The sequence below is a fragment of the Lepisma saccharinum genome, chromosome 27 (assembly GCF_977018435.1).
Source record: "Lepisma saccharinum chromosome 27, izLepSacc3.1, whole genome shotgun sequence".
Classification (NCBI taxonomy): Eukaryota; Metazoa; Arthropoda; class Insecta; order Zygentoma; family Lepismatidae; genus Lepisma; species Lepisma saccharinum.
The window spans coordinates 20,185,761-20,210,688 of NC_139255.1; the positions used below are offsets into that span (position 1 = coordinate 20,185,761).

Consider the following 24,928-nt stretch of genomic DNA (forward strand, 5'->3'; position numbering starts at 1 on the left):
CTCCTTCTCGATATTTGGAGAACGAAATCCTCCAGCATCCATTTCGTCAGCGAGCCCTCTTTTCCAGCATTCTGCCATATTTTCTACCGTGCTTCATGAAGAAGTCTTGCATCCTACGTCATGACTACTTCACTACATCCGAGCTTGTTGTATTGAAGGTTCTAAGAGACAGCATTGCTGTGTGGAAGGAATTCTGTGGTTCAATCCTACTCGTGGGAACAAGAAACACAAACATCTTATTTCTGATATTTAAGAATAACATACTTCCGTGGCGGAGTGATTATCACAGCGTGCTAAGATGCCAGGGGTCCCGTGTTCGAATCCCGACCTGGACATATGTACTTGTGAGTATCCCTTCATCAATTCCATCGTATCATTGCTCATCACCTTCTTCGGGATTAGCCAATACCGCCCTGCGCGTGGGTGTTCCCTTCATCAATTCCGTTATATCATCGCTAGTGCGTAACGTTTGTGCTCCCGAAATAACGTAAACAACTGCAGTAAATTAACATTCTAATGGTCAAACTATTATTGTAAGGTGAGATTAATATCTGAGAAGTGCATTTGCAGATAACACGCCTTCGGTTTATTTCGTTGTACCTTGTATTGTACTATTTTCTAATTCACCGTTCAGTATGGCACCGAAAAAATCTGGAAAGAACCAGGGATCACCGAACAGCGAAAGCAGTGTTTCCAACTGGAACAACGTAGAATTTGTGAAACGTGTTTGTGAGGAAGTGAAGATTGCTGTGCAGGCACCTGAAATGATGAAAATTATGGTGGATTCGATAGTCGAGGCAGTGACAAAATCAGTGCTTCAAAGTCTGGAGGAAACACTAAACTTTAACGTTGAAGAAATGCACAGCATGAAGGATGAACTGAAGAAGAAGGATGAGGAACTCCGAGGGCTCAGGGACAAATTGGACGACTTAGAGCAGTACCAGAGGAGGAACTCCATCCGGATATCCGGTATTCCCGAAACTTCCAACGAGAATACCGATAACAAAGCAACCACCTAGTTTGAAGAGCAACTGGGCATCAAAATCCAGCATGGTGATATTTGCAGAAGCCACAGGGTAGGAGGACAGAAGAACAGAGGTAAGCCAAGAGCCATTCTTGTTAAATTTACTAGTTACCGTGCGAGAGCAAGTGTGTTTCGAAATAAACGGAAACTGAAGGGTTCTAATATCACCATCACAGAAGATCTCTGCCGCGCACGTCTCGAGCTTCTGAAACTCGCGACAAGCTAATACAATTACAAGAACTGTTGGGCCCAAGATGGGAATATCGTAATAAACATTGGAAACGTGAAGCACTTCATCTAACTAACTAACTAACTCTCTAGCCTTCTTAAACCCGAAGGTTCATGGCTGCAGCAACACAGGCCTTCCATCTGTCCCTATCTTGAGCAAGATCTATATACTCTTTTCCATCCCTACCGATTTCCTTTAGGTCCATCTCGACGTTGTCCCTCCATCTTCATCTTGGCCTTCCTACTGGTCTCTTACCATCAGGTTTCCCAACAAGAATCCTGTAAACTCCTCTTTCCTCTCCCATTCGTGCCACATGGCCTGCCCACCTAAGTCTTCTTGATTTAATTATTCTAATAATATCTGAACATGAATACAAATTATGTAGTTCTAAATTATGTAACCTTCTCCACTCACCTGTCTCCTCATCCCTTTTAGGTCCAAATATTTTCCTAAGGATATTATTTTCAAATACTCTCAATTTATGTTCCTCTTTCAATGTAAGGGACCAAGTTTCACATCCATATAATACTACAGGCAAAATTACGGTTTTGTATATTTTAACTATTAGTTTCTTAGATATTAAACGAAAAGAAAGAAGTTTATGAAGAGAGAAGTAACATGCATTTCCTGAATTAAGCCTACTTTTTATTTCCTCTTTAATATAATTTTCATTTGTTAATATTACTCCTAAGTATTTGAATTTGGAAACTGGTTCAAACGAGTTCTTATCAATAATTAGATTTTGATTATTATCTAACATTTGGTTTCGGCCTGTAAGCATATATTTAGTTTTCTCTTTGTTAACTTCCAAACCTATCTCTTTAGCAGTTTTGAAAAATATTTTAGCATTATTCTTAATTGTATTCACATCATCCCTCAGTAAGTCTACATCATCTGCATATCCTAACAACTGAGTCATACCATTTAATTTTAGTCCTTCTTTAGTTTCTTTTACCTTCCTTACAGCATATTCTAAGGCAAAATTAAAGAGCAATGGATATAATGCATCTCCTTGTTTTAACCCATCATGAATTGTAAATTTGTCAGACATATTAATACCCACACGAATTTTACTTTCTGTTTCACTGGTGCATATTTTTATCATACTAACAAGCTTCTTAGGTATTCCAAACTCTGCTAATATATTATATAATTTATCTCTTTTGACCGAATCATATGCTTTTTTGAAATCAATGAATAGTTGATGGACATTTTGATTATATTCCCACTTTTTTCAAGTGTCTGTCTGATGTGAAAAATTTGATCTGTAGTTGATCTGTTACGTTTAAATCCACATTGATAATCACCTATAATTTCATTAGCATATGGGGTTAGTCTTGTTAAAAGAATGTTAGATAATATTTTATATGTTGTTGAGAGTAGAGAATTTTGTACAATAAATTACTGAATTCATGCTTTGTTTCAATTAATTTGCACAAGGGTGTACTTTCATATCCAAGTTATCTGTGTTATATATTTTTCCCCAGTTAAATTTTTTCTGCATCCTTCACGAATTTATCATAATCAAATTAGGAACAAGCACTTCATCACTAGCAGAAAGCAATTAGATGAACTTTGAACGCTTACCGGGAAGATATGAGTGATCCGTAACCTTTATCATTTTTTAAAATCTCTTTTACCTTTCATAACATAAAATTTAAATTTCACATTACTCTTATAATTTTTTTTTTATCTGGAACACATTTAGTCTTAAGTTGTAGCTTTTAAATGTTTAAGTTCCTCTTTTCTTTGATATATACGTGTTTTGCGTCTTTTAATATTGTTTACTACTTTCAATATTTTAATCTCAACGGCATAATTTTACAGTTTAGTTTCGTAAATGTGAGTTACGTTATTGCACATAAGCAAAGTTTAATTGTTAGTAAATTTTAAAAAAACATATAAGTTTCTAATGATCAAAAGTACCGTAAAAAGCAGAAAACTTTTATTTATATTTGTGACCTTTATGTATCTGCAGATAAATGTAGTGAGTTTGCAACCTCTCTCTGCTCTGCAACCCTCCAGAAGTTACTTCTACCTTTATGCCTCTAACAGAACCTACCACCCCCTTTATAATGAACTCCACTGCTCTAGGGCATGTCCTCCGTCGCCCTCTCGCCGACGACAAAAGAACCGGCTGCTCCCTGGGTCTCAAAATAGCAAATGTAAACGTCAGGTCATTATTTCCCAAACTTCAGGAAATATGATTCGAAATTACAGAGAAACAGATTGACATTCTTGTTATAACAGAAACGTGGTTAACTTGCAATATAACGGATAATGCATTGAAAATTCCAGGTTATGATTTAATACGCTCTGATCGCCATTACAGCATGGGTGGGGGTGTCTGCATATACGCACGGGAGGGACTAAAACTGCATTCGTTGTCTTTCGAAATCGAAGTAGAGAGTGACGTTGAGTACCTTGCAGCTAGGGTTGAAATAAAAAAAGAACGTCTCGGTATTTGTGCCGTATACAGGCCTAACCTAAGCGTATTCCATATACAAAGTTGTCAATTTTAGAAGATATATTGGCCGAAATGTATCCCTTAGTTAATGACCTTGTTATAGCTGGAGATTCCAACATTAATTTCTTACATCCAGACTGTGCTGACGTCGTTTACATTCAAAATTTATTTAATCAATTTCAATTAACGCAAATAATCAATAAACCGACCAGAATAACCTCCACGACTAAGTCATTAATTGATCTGACGTTTGTCAGCAACATGCAAAATGTAATCCAACATGGTGTCGGTGAGCCAGTCAGCAACAATATGGTGATATTGATTATGATAAATTCGTGAAGGATGCAGAAAAAATTTAACTGGGGAAAAATATATAACACAGATAACTTAGATATGAAAGTAGAGTATTTCAATGCCAACTTACTTGATCTCTTTGACAAGCACGCGCCAGTCCGTAAAACACGAGTTCGTAACTAACGTATGCCATGGATTACATCGAATGTGAAGCTGTTGATGAAACTAAGGGACAATGCGTTTCGTAAATTCAAGTAAACCGGAAGTGAACCTGCATGGAAGGAATACAAGGAACTGAGAAATTTCACGACATCCGTTATTCGTCAAGAAAAAAAGTGTTACTTTGAGCATAACATCAATAAAACACCAAGACAACCAAACCATTTATGGAAGAAACCGAAATCTGTAGGCATTAGCTCAAATAAAAATGATCTCCCCTCCACGTTTGACAATGCGAACGAGATAAATGAACACTTTATTAATTCAATTGATAGTCTAAATATCGACCAACGTCTGATATCTCAAGAATGTTTAAAATTTAATAAACAAAAGTTTAATAACAGCTTCGCGAATTTGCTTTTAAAAAAGTCGATGACTATACTGTAAGAAAATGTTTGTACGAAATCAAGTCTACTGCTATTGGTGCAGATGGAATATCAACTACAATGCTGAAGTTATCGCTACCTTTTACTTTGCCTATTATCACACATATTATTAACTTTTCGCTCAAGAAATCCGTATTTCCCAGGAAATGGAAATTAGCTTTGATAACACCACTCCCTAAGACGACCCGACCAACTAATGTAAACGACCTTCGACCTATTAGTGTTCTGCCTGTGTGTTCAAAACTCCTAGAAAAAATAATCTATAAACAGACATTTAGCTTCGTTGCCCAAAGCAATATTCTTCCACCTCACAGTCAGGATTTCGGCCGGCACACAGCACTGCTACGGCTTTGCTGAAAGTCACAAATGACGTCCTCCAGGCTATGGATCAGAAATTCCTCACTGCATTAATATTATTGGACCTGTCCAAAGCATTTGATACGGTACAACATAAATTACTGCTCAGTAAACTGAAATATTACAGTTTTTCACAATCTACCCTTAACAGGTATTTTTCATATCTAAGTAACCGAAATCAACGTGTAAAATTGTCGCCTACTTTATTATCTAATAATTTATATATTTCATCTGCTGTTCCACAAGGATCTATACTAGATCCCTTATTGTTTACGATTTATATTGCAGACCTACCCTCAGTTGTCAAATACTGTAACGTACATTCATATGCTGATGACGCTCAACTAACCAAATCATTCAATCCAACAGAAATTGCCATAAGTATTGAATACATAAGTAATGATTTGGGTGCGATAAAAACATGGTGTGATGCAAATGACCTTAAAGTTAATGGTAATAAGTCATGTTATGCATTTATTGGAACTCGAAATGCTATTGGTTCGGTCGAGAACACTAATAAAACAATTAAAATAAATGATGATGTAATACCTAGAGCTCAAGTAGTTAAAAGTCTTGGACTGATATTTGACACTCATCTATCATGGGATGAGCATATTAGCCGCCAAATCAATAAATCATTTGGAACACTTAGATTCTTGTTTAAATTTAACAAACTATTATCTTCAGAAATCAAGCAGCGATTAGTTGAAACACTTATATATCCATTTCTCGACTATTGTGACGTAGTGTACTCTGGTAGAAAAAATAAAACTTTACAAGCAAAAATTCAAAAATGCCAAAATGCGTGCATGCAGTTCATATTTTGCATCCCGAGGCGTGAACATATTTTACCTTCTATAAATAATAAGAATATCCTCAATATGTACCGTAGGCGACTACTGCATACATATTGCCTTATACATAAAATTATTACATCTGGCAAGCCGTCGTATCTGGCAGACATGTTGATCCCTCGCACCAGTATTCACAGCCACCATACAAGAAACAATTTCAAATTTAAACTTCCACTCTGCAACACACAGGCATATCAGTCGTCGTTTTCATATTTTGCTGCAAAAATTTGGAGTGCCCTACCTAAGATCATGTGACAAAATAGAATCTTTCCGAAATGAAGTAAAGAATTTTCTTTTGGCAGATAAGAGATTGTGTTCAAATACTATGATGTAACTTGTATGTTTATGTTATGTATTTTGTCTACATATTTTTATTTTTATTTATTTTGTATTCATTTTCTTTTATTTTCATGTAGTTGTCTTTTCACAATTTTTGTATCGTTTTATTCATACATTTATTACAATTACTTTATCAATACATTTTGTAACTATATCATACAGTTTATTGTACACTGTATTAATACTCTAATAACATAAGAAATGTAAATTTAAATGTAATCGATGACACGGGTTAGGTGGCAGAACAGCCTCAGGCTGAACCTCGCCCACACAAATAAAGAATTTGAATTAGAATTAGAATTTGAATCCTCAATCTCGATTAGCCGGCCTCCGTGGCGGAGTGGATAGCACAGCATGCTATGACGCCAGGGGTCACGGGATCGAATATCGGCATGGATGTTTGCGAGTGTCCCTTAATAAATTTCAAGATATCATCACTCATCATCATCTTCTCATCAAATGTAGCAGAAATACGAAGTAAAATAAACCAAATCTATAAAACAATAAAAGCAATGAGAGTGGCAAACAAAGAAAGTAAAATAAACCTATCAATCTTTCAATTTTATCAATCATTCGCAATTGGCCAAGGCTGGCAGAAAAGCGATCTAAAAATAACCAAATCAATCAATCCATCAATCATGTATAACATACTGATATTAATTAGAACTCTATTGAAATATTAGAAGAACATTACTCCTACCCAAGCCCAATATGTTTTTTTCGATTAGATTCGAGTTAAATTGGCCACTTTCTCTAAGTGTCTCACAAATTGGGCGCTCGAACTAGCGCCTATGCCGACTGTTTAGGGAACTGTTACGTCTTGATAATTTTCTTCGATAAAGGATTCTCCGCAGGTAGAAAAATGATTCGGAGAGCTTCCCAGGGACCCAGGGACCCATACTTTGCAACCACGGATAAACTCTTTCTTTTGATGACAAAGGTGTTAAAAGTGGCATCACTGGATAGTCGATAGTTGATACCTGGGACAGGTTTCAGCACCAATCCTCACTCGACGAGTATCCTTCCCAACATGGAGCATCTGGGCTCTCTGCCGTACAGATTCTCAAATAGAGAATCTCATCCCATACACTCCACTGTGGACTATTGATCGTTTTTCTCAACCACTCGCGGCCTACCCGATGGCGTAGTGGTAACATCGTAGCCTTGTAATCAAGAGGTCTGGGTTCGATACCCTGTGGAGGCTGATTGTGGTTATGATCCCACATTAAACTGAAAGTCCAGTCCCGATTAGCCTTACTGTACATAAAGTGTACTTAATACACAAAATCAATCAATCAACCAATCTCATTCAGGAGAATGCTTGCGAAGAACATTTAGGTAACCATGCGGATGTTCAATGATGAAAAACTACTCAGGGCGGGGATGCATAGTAACTGACAGTCAAATTGCTACTAGTTTAACTGGAAAGTTTCTTCTGCTGTGCTTATTACAATCTACAGGGTGATTCTAAAGGTAGGGTACAAACGAACACCACAGATTCCTCCCATGAAATAGAGACGAAAGTGCCTCTTCCACTTTGCCGAGAGATGCCTCCGTGAGGAGCTAGACAACGCCGAAAACGTGTGAAAATGAACTTCACACCGCTGTACAGCCAGTACCAGTGAAGATAGAAAGGCGGAACAAGAGAACTCAAAAGGAACACCAAAGTCGTCCATCCGAAAATCACCAGGCGGAATCTGCGCAGCGCATGCGCATGGGGTTCCACAAAGGAAATAGGAGTGTCCCGCAACACAAGTGAAGGGAGAGGGTAGCGATCGACAACGGTAGGGACAAAAGAAGCAATGAAGCATGAAGTAACAATTGCACAGCGGGAAACAAACACCATGACTGAAGCAGTGCAGTCGAGAAAAGTAGTGCGGGGTTGGTTACGTGGTCCTATCTGTACGTGCACCTTTCATTAGCAATAACCTCCTGTGCCCGTAGTTGCTGTGTTTGTCCTGCTGGCGCACGACCTCTGAGCGACATCCCCTCGGTGCTGCTACGGGGAATCCCTCGTCCCGCATTTGTTGTCTCCTTGGCAGGTCCCCGTCCGGTCCTCTTTCTCTTTTGTTGCACCGTGCTTTGTTCTTGCTGCGGTGTCTCCCCACTGTGTTTGGGGACTCCCCATGCGCTGCACCGCCAGCGCCGCCATTTCTGCCCCGAACCATGTACGCGTCTGTTGCCTGTCGAGTGTCACGGACCACTTTGCTTTGCATTCTCGGTGTGTTTTTACATCCTACGTCGTCCTCCCGTGGTTCTGCAACCCCGCACTACTTTTCTCGACTGCACTGCTTCAGTCATGGTGTTTGTTTCCCGCTGTGCAATTGTTACTTCATGCTTCATAGCTTCTTTTCTCCCTACCGTTGTCGATCGCTACCCTTTCCCTTCACTTGTCTTGCGGGACACTCCTATTTCCTTTGTGGAACCCCTTGCGCATGCGCTGCGCAGCTGCCGCCTGGTGATTTTCGGATGGACGACTTTGGTGTTCCTTTTGACTTCTTTTGTTCCGCCTTTCTATCTTCACTGGTACTGGCTGTACAGCGGTGTGAAGTTCATTTTCACACGTTTTCGGCGTTGTCTAGCTCCTCACGGAGGCATCTCTTGGAAAAGTGGAAGATGCACTTTCGTCTCTATTTCATGGGAGGAATCTGTGGTTTTCGTTTGTACCCTACCTTTAGAATCACCCTGTATAGCCCCGTCCATTTCGCTTCACTTTTTGACTCTCTTTGCACTCGCGCATCTAGTTGGTTACTCTGTGCAACACCGACTCGTCTACTTCGTTCATTTGGTGTCTTCATTGCTTGCACTGCCTTCTGGAGCGAAGTAATGTGTGGTGTGTGATCACGTGGTGCGTGGTAACTAATGAAATGAACGTTTAAAGCTGCAAACAGGCATTTGGTAAAACTACACCGCTATTCGTCTACTTGGTTGAACATAATTCCTTCCACCAGCCTGACATCGGGATGCACCTGCACTACACCTAGTGTCAAAACGTGCAACGAACTAGACGGTGCTTATGCAGGTTTTCAACATGTGTGCTTTTGGTGGAAGGTTGAAAATGGCACAGAATTATTTTAAGACAAATGTGAAATAAATCTGAATTATAATTATTTTATTCTTCCTTGATCTCTTGGTATATTAACACTGGCATTGTTGAAAAATACATTCTTTAGAATGTAATGAAGAATATAAATGGGTAAAAGCAAAGGCAACTTTAATTCCCACAACCTCATAGAGTAGACATATTGCAATCTTCATACTTAGAGTTGGGCAGTTATGAAACCTTTTATGGAGACGAAGTTTACAAAATCACAAGACATAATACGATTTTTCTCTGGAATAACCATACTTTCTTGTTATTAATCGGAAGTACTTTCCGATTATGATAGAACTAAGCTTGATGAGGAATTCACATTCGAAGAAGTATAAAAGCGGTGAAAGCGGCAAAGCCTTTCTCCGCCCCTGGTGTGGATTGGCTTCCTACATGCTTCTTTCAAACATTTTGGACGCTAGTGGGTTAACGTGGCCTTTCAGCAACATAAAATGGGCAAGACTTCAAAGACAGGTATTATAGTATTAGTACCGAAATGTGCAAAGCCGACAGAGATCACTCATTATCGCCCCATTACACTCATGTGCACCGACTATAAAACTTTTACACGATGTATGCTTGCACGTTTAATGCCGCACTCAATCAACTTGGTGGGGGACATGCGATATGTATATGGTGGAAATAAAAACATTTATGCAGTGTTGCAAACGCTGCGTGAAGTGGTTACCAGTAATCAAAATAGAAAAATTTAAATTATCAAGAGATTTTAGCTCTGGACTTCGAACGTGCATTTGATTCGCTGAACCATAATTATATGTTTCATGTTTTCCACAAAAGGGGCATACGGGGGACCTTTCTCTCAGTCCTGCAAGGGCTATATAACAATGCTGAATCAAAAATACAAATTAATGGTTTTCTGACAAAATCGCTTAGCATTGTTACAGGTGTCCGACACGGAGATCGCTTATCCATGTTGGCTTTTTGTATTTCCCTAAGTCCCCTGCATGCATCTTTGGAAGAACGGTTACAAGGCATAACTCTCCTGTCAAAGTCGCTAAACGTTTTAGCTTATGCGGATGATGTCAGCATTTTAGTTCAGTCACCTGTTGATGTGGACACGGTTCATAAACTAATGACGGAATTTGGGGTGTATTCAGGCCTTCACATAAATGTAAAAAAATCTTGTTTGATGTTTTTAAATAATTCTCCACCACACACACCGGTTCAACACTTCCCTGTTGTAAACATCTTAAAAATACTTGGTGTAGTTTTTACACCTTCTTTTCAAGGAATGATACAAGTAAATTATGATCGAGTGATTGGGAGTGTAAAAGCAGTGCTACAAATTAATAAGTTTCGAAACATTAGCTTGCAATCACGAGTCACGTTTGTTAATGTGTATGCTCTTTCGAATGTGTGGTTTATAGCCAAAATACTTCCGATGCGAATGCTTGATGTAACAAAGCTGAGAAGTGCAGTGAACTGGTTTGTGTGGAATGGGCAGCTGTTACGTGTAAATCACGAGACGTTGTGTTTATATAATGCTGGGGGAGGCTTGAATCTTGCACACGTGCGCTTCAAGAGCCAGGCGCTCCGCATTCAAGCGGACATAGAGACGATGATTCAGAGCCCTCATAGCCTTACAAGTCATGTTCTTCGATACTGCTGCTTTTAGCGACATATACAGTTGGATTCCCCAATAAACGTGACTAACCTCCCCCACAACCTTAGGTACCTCCATGATACCTTAGTAGAGATCTGCTATGGCTTGTTACAAACTCCTACCCTGCCTGTTCCAGTGGTGTCGCACATGTACAGAGGAATGAGTGTAGCGTCTCAACAGGCTGTTAAGATAGTTGCAAGACACCCGGAAGTTCGTTGGCCTGTGGTGTCAAAAAATATACACGCGAGGCATCTCCCAACAAGAATACGATCGGCGTGGTTCGTTATAGTGCATCAAATACTGCTGACTCGAGTGAAACTCTATGATCTGCACATGGCAGATTCATCATTATGTTTAATATGTAACGTGCCTGATAGTTTAGTGCATAAGCTCAGTGAATTCTTAATAGCCGCTACGTCATGGAAATATGTTGCGAAACGCGTAAGTGTCATCTGTCGTACCAATGAGAAGAATATTGATCATCTTCTGTTTCCCAATTTTAGTTAATACCCAAAAAAGAAACAGAACAGTGTACTGTGGTTACTGGAGCACTATGCTTGGTTTGCCTCTACTTATCAGCAACTTGACTTTCATGAACAATTTGTGCATTACTTAAGGCACACATCTCAAAATATGTCTGCAAAAAAAAAAGAACAATGTCTATGCGAATTTTCTAAATGTAATATATCCTAGTTTGTAATAACCTGTATAGTAATCATGAAAAGTTTGTTATAATCAGATGTAAATAGTAAAGGAAATAATAAAAAAAAAGTCGGTAACGCGACTGACTACCATGCTAAAGGTCCCGGTTTCGATCCCCAGCCGGTTCGGCCGCGGCGGCCACCCAGCGTCGAATGACATGGGTACCTGGGGGAAACCCTGAGGGGTGAAGGCGGTAAGGGGCGTGATGCTGATCACATCACTCCCACTCACGACCGGATTAAGAAAGTGTGGGGCGTAGTGCTAAGCACAGGGAAGCGCTTTACCTTTTTAATAAGATACACACAGAAACACGCAAAAGCACAATAATAACCATTAACGCAAGAACACATTGAAACGAGTATTATAATTGTTAAGTTAATTAATGCTGTTGAAGAAGTTTGTATTGAGAGAGCGAGGACCATCGTTTAATAAATAAAGACGGTTTGTAGCGCACAAAGAGACCAACTTTGTTCTAAGCATATCCTTGGAGCTTTTGTGTAAACGAATCTGTGGCATTTACTGTTGATAGACTAAAGTTTTGCATTGACTCACAATTTCTGAGATTGGAACACAATATTGACTACGGCCTGGGGTAGCAAGGAGGCAAAGGGGGACCTGCATGACCTCCATCCCCAGAAAAATAAACTTGTCAAAAATTAAATATTCCACATATCAAATTTAATTTCAGTCGCAGTAAGTGATAATTGGAAGTAAGAATGAATGGATAGAAAACTTCAAACTTTATGGAGGGGAGGGGCTGCAGGTACGTTGCTTGCCCGTTTACCTTGAAAACATTCTCTGGAAGCCTTTGATTTAAAGGCGTAATTGGGGGTGCAATCGTACAGGCTCTTACTAACCGTAACGGACACAGTGTAATATGTAATCCTCGAAACGAAATCGTAATATGTCACTGTATAAGAAAAACAGATTGGACGGCATGGAATGTCTGTTTACATATTTTATCAACACCTACGTAGTTGTAGTGTTATGTTTTGAAATTGCTTTATAAGTTTTGTGTTTCTGTTAGTAATTGAATGTTACTTGCGGTGTTCTGATTAAACATAATGAAAGGCAGTTATTTTTTACAATGTTTATTTTATTTAGTGTTATGATCAATCTACTAGAAATCAACATAAACTACAGGGTGGCTCAAAAAGTCACTTAACACCCTCGGTACAAGGCCACTGCAGCGCGCAACGTGAAAATGGTGATGACCAATCGTTGCCAGGCCAAGGGGGAACCACATTGATGCCACCCGTGAGACATGCAAACTTCTATCCCTATACATCACTTTGATCTCGATACATTACCGACGCGCTAAACAAATTTTAAGGCATTTTTCTAACACCTCGAAAAGGAGCAAATTTGTACAAGAATTCAGTCATAACTTTTTACTGGTTAAAGAAACGTCAAAAAAACCTTCACCATTGCATTTCTCATGAAATTCTAGCCTGATTTGATATATCATATCACCCCCTTCCTATTTAAAATTCTGAAGTTGAATTCAAGATGGCGGACATCAAGATGGCCGCCGACCGTGTGGGTGGCGTCAATGTGGTTCCCTCTTGGCCTGATAACGATTGGTCATCACCATTTCCATGTTGCGCGCTGCAGTGGCCTTGTACCGGGGGTGTTAAGTGACTTTTTGAGCCACCCTGTATGTCATAAAAGAAACAAGAGCAACAAAACATTATTTTATAGATAAATGTTTGAGGCTGCAGTCTATTTGTACTTGTTTTTCTTAAATTATATTTTACAAAGATTAAACATGCCAACAGTACAATTATAATTTTTATATTTTTTAAAATGTACGAGGGTGTTTCAAAAAGTAAAAGAACAGAATATTTTGACATAATTCAAATAGAGATGCTAGTGATATGTCATTATTATGCATAGTCACCCTCCTTTTCTAAACATTTTACCACGTTGCAATATCTTTATTCTATCAGAAGAATTTCTTTGGGTTGTGCCATTAGCCAAAATGCGTTTCTCTTCGGCCTCATCGTTACTCCCAAATCTTCGTCACCTTAAAATGTTTTTCAGGGATCCAAACACATTATAATTAATTGAAGAAAGACTGGACTCTATGGAGGATAATGGAATGTCAGTCTCCGACTACTGTCAAGAGACTCAGCGGCTGTGTGTGGCTGTGCGTTCTCATGAAGGAAAAGAACGCTTAAGGACCCACAGTGCACACAATTTACGATGCTTCATAACCTTCTTGACAATAATACGTATATGCGGATTTCCCAGCCAGAATATCTAAAGGAGCTTGTTTTCACGAAATATGCGTCCATGAGACCAACCTTCTTATAAGTGACGGCTTGATGAGAGTTCTTCATCACGAATTGATATTGTCCATTTTTAAGCGCATCTAGGTACTAGGCCGTACACTCTACTCCCGCCAATGCGGACATTTCCATACAGCATTCTTCTATGAATTTGCCAAGATTTTCACACCATCTTGCTGAAAATTTCTGTTGACTTCTCACTCGTCCTCTACTGTGTAAACACCTTATGAATCCCCTTCCGATTTATCATCTTTTGCCATTTATTGGGAGTTCCAGCAATTTATCTAAGAATGCATCTTCCCTTCCTGTTTTGAAATGCTTGGAGTGTTCGCTTCGTGAAATACTGCCAGTGTGCTGTTACTTTTTGAAACATCCTCGTAAGTTGTAATACTAGAACGAATTGATGAATAATTATAAAAATATACTTGTACAGTCACCGACAATAAAAATGGAACATCTAGATCCTGAAATAATGGCTTCTTTACAAGGAGCTATGTGTGTTGACTAACTCTATTAAGTGGATTTTAAGATCAAAGTTTCAGAGGCAACTTCTACCATCGTCGTAGAGTTAGACAACACACATAACGTCTTGCAGGGAAGTTAATATTTCAGGATTTAGATGTTCCATTTTTATTGTCGGTGACTGTACAAACAATCTCAAAACGAGATTTCCCTGTCTAAGTACAAAAACCAATCAAGAATTCAACATATTTATTGCATTTTATTTTATTTCAGACCATATAAATTACATTAGGTCCGTCGCGGGTGTCAATCATGTAGGCCTGGGTGCAGGTTACGATGGAATAAATTTGTAAGTTTTCTAATTCATAAGTGAATATGTGTAGATATGTGTGTGTGAAAGGTTATGGCAGTTTTGTAGTAATGGAATACTTGTAGTCGAAAGATAAAAAAATATTTTTTTAAATTTCTTTGAAATTGGAATCGAAATGTTTAAACACCTCAACTCCTGCAAATCAAAAATGATTATCTTTGTTTATACATTGTTTGTATAATTTTTCTCTTGCATTTTTCATTAATTATATTGCATGTTTATCATACATGATTTGAATCATAATATTCTTTATACACTTATACATAATGCCGTTTAAATCATAATGTATTTTATTAGATATATTCAGAGGGTTTGTGTGTTTGTTAGTTCATTGTATCTGTCATTTGTGCATTCAGGCACATTGTTAAATGTTCATTACTTGCTATTTCTATATAAAAGTAGAAATTATTATTTACTTATAGACTTACATTATTCTGATAAAACTAGAAATTTCGTAATATGTTAAAACTAAATGTATGGTAAAATGCCCTGAAGGCATCTATAGGATGTGGAGGTAGGGTCCACACATTTACAATCTCGACTATTTGTGGAGGTTATGTGATCAGCATCACTCTCCGGAAGCTTTATCACTCAGGTTTCACGTTTGAGCGCAGCGCAGCTTGGAAAATTCCCGCATGCTTCATAATAGTTATCATAAAAATACTATTCATTGCATTCTAAAATGAATGTTGTATCTTCAGTTTTAATGGCAGTATAATTAACGATAGTAACTTCTTAAGAGAACAAATGTTGCTATAACTTAAAAAGGCTACTACTTTATGTCAGCATATAATTCGTACCTTGGACTTGTAGGATAATATAAATATGTAGCAATATATTTAAATTTGTTACTAAAAATATTTGTGTAAATACTAAAAGGGATTAATTGTATAACGGTAATGATACTAAAATATCGTCTATCTTCAAATCCTTTTCCAGAACCCCTGATGGCTTAGAGGACGTGTCGCATTATCCAATTCTTCTGTCAGAGCTTTCCAAGGATAAGCGGTGGACATCAGAAAATATCAAGAAGCTGGTTGGTGGGAACCTGTTCAGGGTTTTTAAAGAGGTTGAAAAGGTAAAAAAAATTAATACAATTGTATTAATTAACCACATACTTAAATTAGACATGATTTACATGTGTGTCAATGCTTTGTTGTCTTTTGTTTTCACACCAGCATAGAATATTAAGATTTCTATGTATATCCAAGTTGTTTCATATGATTTGTTATTTAGCATCGCCTTTCAACCACTTTTCCCTAATCACGACCATGAGCATGAATTATGATGTAACGAAAATGATGAAGGCCTGGAATCGAACACGAAACTCCTGGAGTCGTAGCTTACTGCGCTAACCACTTCACCACGGAGATCGGCACATCCAAGTTGTTTATATAGTAGTATTTTCATGTTCTAAAATTGTGAATTTTATCTTAGACTCTTAATAGAATAAACAAACAAAAGTAGAAACAATCAAACAAGTTATTTACTAAACTCCATGCCATTATCATATTACCTTAAAATTTTAACCACATATGTGATACTACAAGTAACCTTTTATATGTGATTCTGATGTTTTAGAGGATTAAATGCAATAAAGTACTACAGTTGCTTTTTATGCCGGATTTTCCGGGACAGTCCCGGAATGGCATTATTTGTCACGGTGTCCCGAAAAGTCTCGGAAGCGGGGGGATAGCAGAAATGATTAACATTATACTTTATCGAACATGATTTATATTTAAATTAGTGGACGTAATTTTAAAATGCTCATTTAAAACAAAAATATCCTAAGTGTACATTGAACCATTCTTTCTCAACAATACCAGAGTTATCGAGTTAAAAGAATGTGCTGCAGATATATTTGACTTCAATGTGGAGCCTCTCAATCCACTCAACGATAACATGTGAGTAAAATGTGAAGCTACATTTTGCTGTCCAGTCATGTTCCGTTATTCCTTCAGGAAAATATGAAAATGTCCCGCTTTGTTGTTTCAAAAATATGCTCACCTTAATCTGGTTTCATCCTTGCAACCTAGAAACTAAAGAGTACACAACGAAATTACGTCCAGCCGTAGGTCCAGAAAATGTCAAGAACGTAATTTTTAATGAGGCAGTAACGCTGTTCCAGGTGTGCTAAACATACCGTTGGAACAAAAATAACTTCAACGGATGCTTTTAAAAGAGTTGAAATCTGTTTATCACTTGAGATGTTATTCTGATATTTTTTAATTGGAATGCAACAAAGATTAAAACTGTACTCATAAAATAATATTATTAGTCCTGTTATGTCTTATACATACTTGTGTGTGTGAGAAAGTGTGGGTGGATATGTTTTTAGGTTTCCATATACAACTTATTTTGTGTGCTACAAGGGTCGTTCAAGGTTGACCGGGATTTTCGTACGTACAAAATCGATGAATAGCCGGATCATGATGAAACGTGCGGGTGACGTAATATATTCCTTCGCGAGTAACTAGCGCCCGGCATGACGTATTTCGCGCATGCGCAGCAGTTGCAGCGAACATGGCGGCAAGCAGTGTGTCTGTGGTTGTGGAGCAGCGGTGTGTAATCAAATTTCTCGTGAAGGAGAAAGTGAAACCAGCTGAGATTTTCAGACGATTGCAAGCACAGTATGGTGAACAAACGATGTCGCGGACAAGAGTGTACGAATGGTGTGAGCAGTTTCGCGAAGGACGGGAACTGTTGACAAATGAAGCGCATGGATACATTCGCCCGACTGCAGTCACACCACTGAATATCGCACGTGTTGAGCAAATGATTCTTGAGAACCGGCGAGTAACAGTGCGGCATATTGCTGCCGAGGTGAATATCAGTGTCGGGAGTGTTGAGACAATCATTCACGACCACTTACGCTTCCGCAAAATCTGTGCAAGGTGGGTTCCCCGCCAGCTGACATTCGATCAGAAGTGGACACGCAGGACGGTCTGTGAACAGCTTCTGAATCGGTTTCGAGCAGAAGGTGATGAATTGTTGCAATCCATCATCACGTGTGATGAAACATGGTTGCACAATTCAACCCCAGAGACCAAAAGACGCAGCTTGGAGTGGCGGCATAAAGGTTCTCCGCCCACCAAGAAAAGCAAAACGCAGCCGTCCGCTGGAAAGATCATGGTAAGTGTCTTCTGGGACATGAAGGGCGTTATCCATGTGGATTTTCTGGACAAAGGGAGCACGATTAATGCCCAGTATTACTCCACATTGTTGAGTGGTGATGTACGAAAGTCCATTCGCAAGAAAAGACCTGGGATGTTGTCTGGAAATGTCATTCTTCTCCATGACAATGCCCGCCCTCACACGGCCAATGTGACAACAACAACTCTGGCCGACATGCGCTGGGAAGTTCTGCCCCATCCCCCTACATTCCGGATTTAGCCCCCAGTGATTATCATTTGTTTGCACCTCTTAAAGACCATCTGGGAGGGAAGAAATTCACGACAGACGAAGCACTGCGGAGCGATGTCCTCCAGTGGCTACGACAACAACCAAGTCCTTTCTACGCCAAAGTAATTCGGGAGCTGCCAGAACGATGGCAACGGTGCCTCGGCGCGCACGGAGAATACTTTGGAAAACTGACATAGTTTGGTGTTTCTTCTGCTACCTATTTCCTCTGCAGAAATAAAAGTCCCGGTCAACCTTGAACGACCCTTGTATTACTGTGAAATGTGGGAATAAAATGTTATTGTGAAATCAGTATTTCAATAATTCAAAGCTTATTTCGATTTTCTGATAGTAGGTATACAATAAAATTCAATGAAGCAGGCGAATTATTGACTCACTTTAATGCTCCTTACTTCCGAATATCATTACATCGTATTTGAGAAACATACTTACTTACTTACTTCTTGGCTGCTACATCCCCTAAAGGGCCTTGGTCTCTCTCACAATGATAGTCCATTCTCTTCTGTCTTCTGCTCGACGTCTCCACCGCCTTACTCCCATCCTCCTAAGGTCCTCCTCAACATCCTCCAACCATCTTTTCCTTGGCCTTCCTCTTAATCTTCTCCCTCTTGGTGTCCCTTTATAGACCTTTTTAACCGCTCTGTCTTCAGGCATTCTTTCCACATGTCCTAGCCACCTCAGTCTCATGCTTTTTATATCGGAAACTATATCTGGTTTTTTATAGTGTGCTCTAATTTCATCGTTTCTCCATATTCGCCACTTTCCATTCTCATTTACTGGCACGTATATTTTCCTCACTATCCTTCTTTCCCATCTTCGCAAAAGTGCTTCATCTGCTTGCGCCAAAGTCCATGTTTCTGCTCCATATGTCACCACGGGCTTTACCACTACCTGATATACTTTGATTTTCAAATTTATACTCAGGCTGCGAGATTTGAAAACTCTTAATAGTGAGAAATAACTTCGATTACCAGCTGCAATTCTTGCTTTTATTTCCTCCTTAATATTATTATATATGGTAACTAATGTTCCAAGATATTTAAAACTTTCGCATTTTTCATAAGTGCCTCCATTAAGTTGTAAATGTTGGCCTTCCCTGAATTCCATATTTCGCTCTGAGAATATGTATTTAGTCTTGGTTTGATTTATTTGGAGTCCCATCTCACTAGTTGTGTTTTTCAATCTTTCCAGTCTTTCCTTCACTTCTTGCAATCTTCGTGCCATCATATCAATGTCATCAGCATATGCTAGAATTTGGCTCATTCTGTTGAAGAGAGTCCCTCCTGGGTTACACCCTTGACCAACTCTTCTCATGATCTTTTCTAAAGCTTTATTGAACAATATCGTAGATAGCACATCTTATTGTCTCAAACCTTGGTTCACTGCAAATTCCCTTGCGAGCTCTCCTTCAATCTTCACATTGCATTTAGTACCCTTTAGCGTCATTCTGGTTAATCTTATTAGCTTGCTTGGGATCCCTAGCACCTTCATTGCCTCTTACAATTTTCCTCGTATGATACTGTCATATGCCTGCTTAAAGTCTATAAATAACTGATGAATATTAATGTTATATTCATAACATTTCTCCATTATCTGCCTAACCATAAATATTTGATCCGTATTGGATCTGTTTGGCCTAAAACCACACTGATAATCCCCTATTATTCCCTCAGTCAGTGGTGACAATCTTCCTGCTAGGATCTTTGCAAGCACTTTGTATATTACGCTCAGTAGCGCTATACCTCTATAGTTCTCACAGCAAATTTTTATCGTTCTTTTTATGTATAGGGCAGATTATTGCCATACTCCATTGACCGGGCATCTGTTCATGTTCCCATATATCAGATAACAATTTGAGTATATACTTTATTAGTTGGTTTCCTCCGTTCTTAACCATTTCAGCAGTGATATTATCAATCCCTGGGGCTTTGTTATTCTTAAGAGACTTAATAGCTGTTCTAACTTCTTCTAGTGTTGGAGATGTTCCGGTTTCGTCATCATTATCATCATCATAGTCCTCCTCTGAGTACTCCTCTCCATCACTCAGTTCTAGATCTTGGGACCCATTTTCCACAATAAGTAGCTGACTGAAGTATTCTGCCCATCTCTCTAAGATCTCATTTTTGCCGCCTATTAGGTTTCCTACTAGGTCTTTACAGAAAGCTGTCTTCGGTTGGAAGCCTTTCCTTATATCCTTCACCCTCATATACATTTTCCTTTCTTTCTGATTACTATTATATTCTTCAAGTTCCTCAATCCACTCTTTCTCAGAGTATCTTTTCTTTCTCCTGCACTCTATCTGCTTCCTTTCTTTTAAGTCTGTATTGATCTGTGTTATACATGGTTTTCCTATTAAGCATTCTCTTTCTTGCCTCATTTCTTTCATTTATTGCTGTTCTACATCATTTACCTCTTCGAATCTTCGTCTTCTCTCCCAGCACTTCCTGTGCTGTTTCATGCAGTATCTCCTTTATTATACTCCATTTCCCTTCAATACTTTCGCTTTCCCACCTTTGACTTCTTTGTTCAAGTTGGTTGCCTACCATTAAGCAAAATTGGTTGGCAATTGCTTCATCTCTGTTTAACTTCTCATCATCATACCTTGAGGTCACCTTCGCTCTTCTTCCATCCCTATATGTAGGTAATCGCTGTCTGTATTTAATGAGTACTAAATAATGGTCGGAATCACTGTCTGCTCCTCGACAGCTATCTACTTGTAGTATATCATAGGCATGCTTTTTGTCTATCTGCACATTGTCAATTTGGTTTTGTGTTACACCATCGGGTGAGCACCATGTCATTTTCCTCACATTCTTCCTTTGATGCCAGGTGCTTCTAATTACCATTAAGTTATACATAGCCATATCTATCAGTCTCAAACCATTTTCATTTGAAAATTCATGCAAACTTTCCTTTTCTAAATTGTTTTGGAATGTTTCTTCACGTTCAACGTCAGCTATAAAGTCTCCCATTATTATCTTAATGTCATGTTTTGGTATACGATCGATTACCTGATCCATCTGCTGGTAGAATCCATCCTTTTCATCTTCTTCTGCCTCTTCAGTTTGGGGCATAAACACATACTAAGGTAATGTTGAAGAACTTGGCTTTCATTCTCAGCGTACATAGCCTCTCATTTATGGTTTGAAGTTCTTTAGTACAGTTTTATATTTATTGTTTAGTAGGAATCCTGTGCCACCTCTTGTACTTTCACTGCTTCCACTATACATTAATGTAAAATCCCCAGTAGATAACATTCAATTTCCTTGCCACCTGATCTCCTACAATGCCGCTTCTAGTATTCTGTATTTCTTCATTTCCTCCTTTAGGTTTTGCAATGCACCTGGTTTACTTAATGTTCTAACATTTCATGTGGCCAGGTATATTATATTCTTCCGTGTACGTAGTCCTTTAGCATGCCTGTGTCTTTCCATAGAATCCAACCGGCTATAATTGTTTCTGAGTTCCGTAACAATGTTTGTTTTATGGGATAGGGTCGTTAGTCCCATGCTCAACCCCCAACCTGGAGGACCAGGATTTGTATCAGGTTTGCTCCTTTAGAACGGTTGCCATCACTACGGCTGAGGAATCCGCTCCATCCCCCTCGTAATCCTGAGGACGGGACTCTTACCAGGTGCTACCTCCCGGGTCAGGAGGACCTGTAGCTCACGTCCGCAGGTGTGATACTCCCTGAGATAGGACTGTCTCCAAGAGAGTTCCTACCCGTTACCGTTGTTTGGGACTAGGTAGGAATATTGGAATATGATATACTAGGTAACATGGGACGTTGCAAAACGCCTTAAACTGGCTTCTCTTCTGAGACCTGTCCAGCATGGGTGACCTGCTGGTAGAAAATCTACCGCTCACCTTGATCTGGTTTCATCCTTGCAGCCTAGAAACTAAAGCCCACAGTATACAATGAAATTACGTCCAGCCGTACGTCCAGAAAACGTCAAGAACGTAATTTTTAATGAGTCAGTAACGCTGTTCCAGGTGTGCTAAACAGACAGTTGGACCAAAAAGAACTTTAATGGATGCTTTTGAAAGAGTTGAAATCAGTTTATCACTTCAGATGTTATTCTGATATTTTTTAATTGGAATGCAACAAAGATTAAAACTGTACTCATAAAATAATATTATTAGTCCTGTTATGTCTTATACATACTTGTGTGTGTGAGAAAGTGTGGGTGGATATGTTTGTAGGTTTCCATATAAAACTTATTTTGTGTACTATTGCTGTGAAATGTGGGAATAAAATGTTATTGTGAAATAAGTATTTCAATAATTCAAAGCTTATTTCGATTTTCTGATAGTAGGTATACAATAAAATTCAATGACGCAGGCGAATTATTGACTCATTTCAATGCTCCTTACTTCCGAATACCATTACATCGTATTTGAGAAACATAGCTGTATGAATAAAAAATATACCTAAGAGAACAATGCGAAACAGAAAAGAAAATTATGAATATTCACTGTAATTTGATATTTTTGATGAATGTTTTGCAGCATCAGATTCAAATTTGATGCTGAAAGTTAACACGTACCAATGATATATGTAATCTTCGTGGATATTCTGAAGATCTACGTTGTAATGGCATAAATTCAATTGACTTATTGTAGGTTGGAACTTAAAATATATCAAAATGTGAAGAACTCAATTTTTGAGCTCTCACTGCATCTACATTTTGCTAAAATCAAACACTACATGCAGATAAGAAAATAATTACAATTAGCATCGTAAAAGTAACAGATTTTACATGTAGATATCTGAATATTATTTTTATATTTCGAGAAATCTATCTTTCTATTTCTACATATTTTACGTCACTTCCCTACCTCTGGTGATAAATCGCGACTATGAAGATAAATGATGAACTGGAGAAATGTACGAAAGGACAAACGCAATTATACATCCATGCCTTAACCAGGTTACGAAACTATCACCTCTGGCTGCGTAGAGTGATACTGGCCACTCCTGCGTGGAAACTGGAATTTATGTTTATATCAGGGTTGCTACATTTCATAATTGAAAATCTTGGACATCGTTTACCGGAAACCTGTCGGGGAGAAGGAATATCCTGCATACGATAAATAGTATGTCACCATAATTATTATGGAAGGTCTCATTATCACTCACCGACAATAAGCAGGTCACTATGATTATACAATGGAATGTTAACTTAAATACACCACTGCAAAGATTTACAATGCAAAGATGTGTACTGCTAATATCTACACTGCAAAAATGTGCACTCCAATGATGTGCACTGCAAATATGTACACTGCAAAGATGTATACTGCTAATATGTACACTGCAAGGATGTACAGCGCAAGAATGTATTGATTGTTTGATTGATTTGGTGTTTTAAGTCTACTTTATGCAAAGTGCCTTCACCGGGTATCGAACCCGGGACCCCTTGATTGCAAGGATGTACATTGCAAAGATGTGCACTGCAGTCCCTTAGAAGTCATTCGTTTATATTTTGCTAATGCATGAATCTTCTCTGCTTGTAAGTTCCCTGCATCATTTCCATGGTTTCAGATGAAAGGAGAACAAAATTTGAATTCCACAATCTGTAGCATCTTATAATCTTTGCGGAACACTAGAAACACGTCCTAAAGATGGCCGCAAGGAGGGTAAAAGAAAGGGTTTGTGGACCCCCATGGATTTTTTTATAATTTATTTCAAATTAAATAGAGCAGAAAGCTTGTTATTTTCCTCGTAAATGACAGAAATAAGGTTCATTTGGTAAGTATTCGGACAGAATATCCAGACGAAAAACTGAATTTTAAGGATACAATGAGATCAAAATACAGTAACCACACCATTTTATACAAAGAAAAAAAATATTCACAATTTCCAAATTCTAAAAATTATAGTTTTACGTGAGGTCACACAACATATTTATACTTACAACTTTCAACAGCTATTCTTGAACGAGGTGTGTAAATGTTAATATCAAAATGAGATTTCTATGAATTTCAGTACAGTAACTGTATGAAATGTAAAAAAATAATGCAAAATAGTTAGGCTGGTTATTTACTCATCTGCTAGATTTGTTTGTTTTTTATTAGTTCATAATAGTTATTATTTTATACTAACAATTACAACCGTTGTTATAATATTATTCTATCTACCAATCGTATTTGAAAATTCTGTCGACGGCCTTGGTCCTGAACGAACGAATCACTGACTGTTTGTGAGAGACTGAATAGTCCCACAACAGTTGCGTCCATCTGAAAAAAAATTGTCATGTTTTCTTTTATATACCCTCATATATGAAAGTGATTCTAGACCTATTGATGGTGTAGTGCCAACACTGTCGTCTTCGACTTTAAATAAGCTTTGATTGTGTTTGAAATGTGGGTATGTATCAGTAACTAAAATCGTTCAAATGTCGTTTTCAGGTGCGGGATGAATGGACCAAAGCGGAAGTGACGCCTATGGAGGAGTGGATATCAATGGAAGACCTTGAAGGAAAAACCTACTGCAAATATCCTGGATTGTGATTAACTACAATTCAGTATTCCTGGTTGCAGAATGTCTGAAATAAAGTTAACAGCGCATATAAATTGAGCTTAGAAACAAAAGTTACTGTATTTGGAATTTATTATGAAAAACTTAATTATTGCAAAATTCGTAACACATATAAGACATTAAAATATCAGTTATGTGTGTACACACACACACACCTACAGCATATTAAAGAAATAAGAAATTATGTCGCATAATGTCTAAGTGAATTCTGGTGAGGTTTTCAAATATTCTAGACATACGTTATTCTCATCTGCAGGG

The 24,928-nt window shown here is 38.3% G+C and overlaps 1 protein-coding gene across 1 annotated transcript in view; it reads left to right on the forward strand.

The window, feature by feature from the left end:
* Positions 1-24,642, forward strand: part of LOC145980184 (dipeptidase 1-like) — a 144,393-nt gene extending 119,751 nt beyond the window's left edge. Inside the window, exons 10-12 of the mRNA XM_083113216.1 lie at positions 14,613-14,688; positions 15,649-15,787; positions 24,541-24,642. Coding sequence (XP_082969342.1) covers positions 14,613-14,688; positions 15,649-15,787; positions 24,541-24,642 — 317 coding nt within the window. The remainder of the gene's footprint in view (positions 1-14,612; positions 14,689-15,648; positions 15,788-24,540) is intronic.
* The last annotated feature ends 286 nt before the right edge of the window (positions 24,643-24,928 follow it).